Source organism: Anoplophora glabripennis, unplaced genomic scaffold, assembly GCF_000390285.2.
Source record: "Anoplophora glabripennis isolate ALB-LARVAE unplaced genomic scaffold, Agla_2.0 scaffold750, whole genome shotgun sequence".
Taxonomy (NCBI): domain Eukaryota; kingdom Metazoa; phylum Arthropoda; class Insecta; order Coleoptera; family Cerambycidae; genus Anoplophora; species Anoplophora glabripennis.
Genome location: NW_019418573.1, coordinates 2597 through 9002, shown reverse-complemented (window position 1 = coordinate 9002; position 6406 = coordinate 2597). Strand labels below are relative to the sequence as shown.

At 34.7% G+C, this 6406-nt stretch overlaps 1 protein-coding gene across 2 annotated transcripts; it reads right to left on the bottom strand.

Moving 5' to 3' along the window:
- Window positions 1–2670: 2670 nt before the first annotated feature.
- On the bottom strand, window positions 2671–5403 carry LOC108914452 (multiple coagulation factor deficiency protein 2 homolog). 2 transcript variants are annotated; one of them, XM_018720277.1, is made up of 5 exons: window positions 5202–5403; window positions 4736–5034; window positions 4463–4611; window positions 3758–3940; window positions 2906–2994 (listed from the first exon to the last, which is right to left on the bottom strand). In XM_018720277.1, the coding sequence occupies exons 1-4, from the start codon at window positions 5298–5300 to the stop codon at window positions 3759–3761; spliced, it is 729 nt and encodes a 242-aa protein (XP_018575793.1). In that variant the 5' UTR covers window positions 5301–5403; the 3' UTR covers window positions 2906–2994; window position 3758. The 2 variants fall into 2 exon arrangements, with proteins under 2 accessions (XP_018575794.1, XP_018575793.1); XM_018720278.1 differs by lacking the exon at window positions 3758–3940 and having other exon boundaries at window positions 2671–2994; window positions 5202–5402.
- Between the last annotated feature and the right edge of the window lie 1003 nt (window positions 5404–6406).

The following is a 6406-nucleotide window of genomic DNA, read 5'->3' as shown; positions in this document are numbered from 1 at the left end:
ATTTATGTCGTAAAGTCAATAACAAACGAGATAATTCAATAATTATACTTTGTCACTATTTTCCCCCTTAACTTGAAAAATATCGATCGCACGATAAAATTTGTAATGAAAGAAGTTGTAGAAAATCGCATTTGCAACAACTTAAGCCCTTACCATTTTTGTTGTAAAGTTGAAAATGGCCGAGATATTGAGCAAAAACAATTCATTTGAAACCAACTCACGCAAGATCCTACGCTCGCGTCTTTACCGGAAGCGTAGGACCTTAAATATTGATTATAGCGAAAAAATCAAAGAGATCAAAATTGTAGAAAATATAATTCTTTCCAACTTTGTTTATGTACATTTATGTTGTATAGTCAATAACAAACGAGATAATTCAATAATTATACTTTGTCACTATTTTCCGCCTTTACTTGAAAAATATCGATTGCACGATAAAATTTGTATCAAAAGAAGTTGTAAGAAATCGCATTTCCAACAACTTAAGTCCTTACCATTTTTGTTGTAAAGTTGAAAATGGGCGAGATATTGAGCAAAAACGATTTTTCCTTAAATTCAAGATGGCGGCTGACGCAGGGGTGGAATTCAGTCGCTATTCTGAATTTACACTACTATTGACCCCCCCCCCCTAAAGGCTAGAACAATAAAATTGTGGTCCCTAATTTTTTCCCAGTTAAGCCCTTTTTTTGTCTAACCCGACTGGAGTATTATTCCTCAGTAACAATGCTAATATGAAAATTTCAACTTTATGAAAACTGGTGTGCTTCAATTTAATCATCAAGTAATAATAAAGATGACATCAAAAGACATACGCTATTTCAGCTGACATCTTACTGGGTGTTTCTAAATTCGGAGAAAAAATGTATTTTATGTTGCACACTGTATATGTTGAAAACTGATATTAAAAAAACGTCATTACTAAGGACTACACCTATATTTAAAAAAAAGATGGTCAAAATCAGATTAGCTATTTACGAGAAAATCAACTGAAATTGGGGTCTTTTTTAGTGCTACATTAATATTGATGGTACACAAATTGAAACTAAAGTTTTATAAGACAGTTTGGGACAATGCAGTCCTAGAAATGATAATGTTTGTTTTTTTTTAAATCTATAAATGTTTAAAATATTTAGAGATTATAAATCCATTTTTGAGTTTTTAAGATATAAGAGAAAGAAGATTGTTATATATTTTTTCAATAAAATGTTTCCAAAGTTTATCACCCTTATCACAAACTTTTATTTTTTATTTTAAACATTAAATGTATACAAACATGGGTATAGCCAGTCAGATTGAATCACTAGGCCACTGTTTGCTTTTGGCCGTTCGGTAGGAAGGCTTTTGCATTAAATTTGTCGGTTTAACCATATATTCTTGGTATTTCTGGAAACCATAAACCATGATTTCACATACCATACCCTTTGTTCAATAAACTTGCTTTCGATAAAAATATTTTGCATGCACTCAATTTTCTTGAAATATAAATCAAAGTTATAAACTACTACCCATAAGGTAACATTGTAATTTTCAGAAATGTATACATTTTAAACTAATGCTATTGTGAGAAACAACTACTCTGCAGGCTATATGCCCTGTCTAGCATTGAATTACACCCACCAGATCAAGTAAATAGCTAAGATTATTCATCAGGAGCGTCACCAGACATTCAATGGTTTTGAAGTTATTAATTCTCATCAGTAAGATATCTTATGAATGATTACTTCTGGTATATATTGAGTTTGGGCGAGATATAACCTATAAAGTTATTTCATATCTTAAATGTCATTGCTACACAATGCCTACTAGCACAAGGCATTACTTTGCACCTACTAGCAGCAAAGAGTGACCTACTATCTGTAGGTGGTATGAAAACATTATTTGTTTTCGCATTACATGCAATAAATTTTTTAACTAATGATATTGTGGGAAAACAACTACTCTCTGAGTTACATGCCCCATCTAGCCATATATTTATAAAACCAAATATATGCATCTAGCGCTGAATTATGATGCCATATCCAGGCCCGGATCCAGAGGGGGTGGCGATGTGGCGATCGCCACCCCCAAAGCACAACATTTTTTAAAGATCTTCAATTTCTCCAAACGACAACAGGCAGTTAGTCGATATTAATGCAAGTCCTCCTTCCTAACCTACACCCTACGTCATCAAAAAAATAACAACAACAACAATAATAATAATAATAATAATAATGATAAAGAAGTGCTTTGCGCCACCCCCAAAACCAGTCTCTGGATCCGGGCCTGGCCATATCTAATAGTAAAGCTGAGAAAGTTGCTCTGTGTTAGTAGATAAGTCTGTTATGCGCTTTTTTGAATTCTGTTTATACAAAACATTTTGTAGCCAAATTTATGAGTTGTTGATTGAAATATCCAAGGAAAAACAATCCCAAAATTATGCCAAAAAATATCTGAGGTACATTATAATATATATTTGGTGAATGAATTCAAATTTGGCCTCAGATTGTCTGAAATATCTTCATACCATGAGAAAAAAAATTTGAAAAAAGCATCATTGAAGAATAGATACACTTTTTTTAGAAATTGCTTATTTGGCTTATCATGTGAGTTATATGTACGATCACTTAAGGTCAATTCTTACTATGGTAATTTTCCCTGCTTTTAACTTTAAGGTTAATTAAAAAACAATTATAACTTAAAGTACAAAGTAACAATTTATTTAGAAAAATTACTGCAATTTCTACAGATTCATATTATACTAAACCAATATGTACAAATTACACAACCAAAATGGACGTAATGTAAGATTACAACGTAAAAATAATGGAAATTATTTATGTAATGAAGGAAAACTTAACAACATGAAATTTCAATTACTCTTGACAGAATAGGTACGATATTCTGGGTAAGTTATGTAACCGTCGTTATTCTTATCCATAAGTTTGAGCATGTTATCAACTAATTCCATCAGTTTATCATCTGGTACAGTTTCCAGTTCTTCGGATTTATCATCAACTTTAAAAAAATCAAGAAAAAATATGTACCTATAGGCAAAACTGAAAATACACTTCAAAAGTATATTAATGTTTGATTTGTAATTCTACCCTTATAACATCCACCATACGGACATCATACATGAAAGCAACGAAACACAAAATTTTTTAAACTTGAAATTCAACAATTTAAACAAAAAACAGACCCTTATAAACCCGAAACACACATATCGCATATAGTTACATTTATTGAACATAAAACCTTCATAAATGATTACAAGTCACGTGAACGGCGAGCTTAGGCAACCAACATTTCACGACTGGTACTGTCAACTAAAAATCCACGCCTATGCTCGAGATAATGCGATCGCTGATTGGATTAATAAAATCTACTGACAAATTACACCAATAACCAGCCTAACAGAATGTTGTGTTTTATTGTTTTAATTTTACCAAAATTTAATTGCCAACGTGATGAAAATTACTGTTTCAACCAAAATTACTGGTCACATGGACTGTAATTATTTACGAAGAAAATGGTTTACGACTTCCATTTACACATTACCGAAAAACTCGAAATATTGCAAAATTAGGTTATTAGATCTATTAAACAGTACAGTGCCGAAATTAGCTTACGTATCTGTACAAAAACAGTTAATTTTGAAAACTATAATCACTTATATTATAAACTATATTAATTTAATTTAATATGCCTGTAACAGTGAATGAACATTCGTACCTATTTTTGGCACTGCCAATTATGCTATAAAAATAAAAAAACATACTTTAAGCTTGTGGCTTAGCCTGTCCCGCAGCTTTTTGTTGCGCCCTAATAAATTCGGGATAATCGATATAACCATCCTGATTGAAATCATCGACGTTTAGTATAGGATCGATTAGGTTTACCAACTCTTCGTCCCTGAACACTTTTTCCTCCACCGTGCCTTGCTTCTCTTTGCTCCCTTGCTCTAAACAGGAACAAAACACAAACATAGAAAAGCTTAATAACCCGCTTAAAAGCTTGATAATAGCACCGTGTCAGCCCGATGAAGCACCCAAAACAAATAACATTTTAAACATTAGAAAAGCGCTTCTAGATTGTAAACAAATGTATTGTTGTAAATAAGTACGAACATGTAAAGATAAAGTTAGATATAAGCATATATTTTTTTTATATAAAAATTATTGTCTTCCTTGCACAAGTTACTATTAAGTGATCGACATTGAAATGTCACTCCAAAAAAGCATATAATATTTTAAACATAGTCAATACACGTTCATATATTTTTCAGTTTAATATTTTATAGCGCTTGAAACCTATTTTAAAAGAAATTTTATGACTGTTTCCACCTTAAAGTTTATGTTTCGGGCAATAAAACAGCCATAAAATTATTGTATTATATATCTCGGTGTGTATTAAAATATTTCACTATAGTAACTCTAAGTATTTGACCTTATTTATAATATTTATTAATTAAATTCTGTCTTACCGTGCCAATGTATGAGAGATTTTATTAATTCACATCCATCTAATTTGTTGTTATTATCGGAATCGTGCATTTTAAAATAATGGAACTGTAATTCTTGTTCCGACATTTTGCTTGTGTCAATTGGCACCTCCATATGCTCAGCAATATGCCTAAAAACGCCCATTTCATATAAATGTTAATTATTACAAACATTTCACATACTTTAAGAAGTCGACTCGAGAAAGAGCCACAGATAATACTTCCGTAATTTAAATAAAACAAATTTGGTCTTACTGAGCTTCTTGGGCAACATTGGCGGCATTTAATACTTGTTGGGGACGTCCGTGATGGTGATGTCCTTGTTGTTGTTGAACAGGAACTTGTTGCTGAACTGGCACTTGCTGTTGAACAGGGACTTGCTGTTGAACGGGAACTTGTTGTTGAACAGGCACCTGTTGTTGAACAGGCACCTGCTGTTGGACTGGGACTTGTTGTTGAACAGGCACTTGTTGCTGTACGGGTACTTGTTGATACTGTACATGTTGCTGTCCGTACTGTTGTTGCGGAACTTGTTGTTGATACTGTTGCTGTGCCTTGAAAATAAATAAATATGTGTTAATATAAAAGTCCGCCCAAGTAAGATCCTATAAATGTATACAACGACGTTTATTTATAATTGAGTATCTTGTTTAACTTGGACTCATTTAGGATTAGTCTGTTTTTATTCTCTTTTTTATCTTTAACATATGTTAAATATTACCTGATAATGTTGTGGTGGAACACCTGGGGGTGCCCTTTGACCTTTAACTAAAACTAAACATAGGTAAAAAATTAACGCAAATTTAATTAACACTTTCATTGTTCCTTTTCTATAAAATTTAATAATGTATAAGAACGTTGCATACTTCAAACTAATAACCTCGTTCCACGTACGTGTGTCTAGTTTTCATTTTGACATTATTGACAGCTGTCAAAATTAAACGTCACAAGGGCAGGGTTCAGAAATATATCAGTGTAAGTGTAATAAGAAATATTGGGAGTTTTCCACTTCTCTGTCTGGCATCACGTAAGTCGGGTATAAATCAAATTATTTTTGAAAAAATTTCATCTAGACAATTTAATTTACCGTCCGGTTCATTTCTTTATTATGTCAACAAGAGTTGGCGATACATTGTCCTTTGGTAATACAGGGCACCTAGCATTCTGAAGTCCTGGGACATATTTTATAGACATGGGTTTCATACATTTTTTTAACTAATTCGGTTGATGCGAGTAACCGACACATTACGGACCCGTAGGACGCCCCGACGTTATCGACATTGCCCTCTTAAAATCTATACCGTTAAATGCCCAAATATCCACCCAATACGAAGGGTCTTCCGCCCACAATCCAATATTTCTGGATCTGGGGCGAAGACAGAGATATGAAGGCACCTTCACGAGGAGGTTCACTGACTGGGAGCGTTTCCGAACAGTAATGCAAGGAAACATGGCGCTCCCAGTCATCGAAACCACCCATGATCTGGAGGCGGCAATCCTCTCCCTTGAGACTGACATTAAAAACGCCCTGACTCAGACTACGACGGAGACTATTGTCCCCCGACTGACAAACCCCCGGGGCACCCTCCCCGATGACATAAAAAACTTAATACGTGACAGACGACGTGCGAAACGGCTTGCCACCCGCACCCGCCTCCCCCGACACAGACATGACTTAAACGTACTTAACAGACGGGTGAAGGCGGCTCTGGATGAACTGGCCCAGGATAACTGGGCTAGGCACCTGGAGTCGCTGGATCCACAAGACAACAGCCTCTGGAAAACGCAGAGGGCCCTGCGACAGACCGCTCGCCGTAAAATTCCTCCAATCCACGGTAGTGTGGGGGTGGTTTACACGAACCAGGAAAAGGCCGAGGCTTTCGCCGATAGCCTGGAACTGCAGTGTAGACTGCCTCAGCTGCCCGA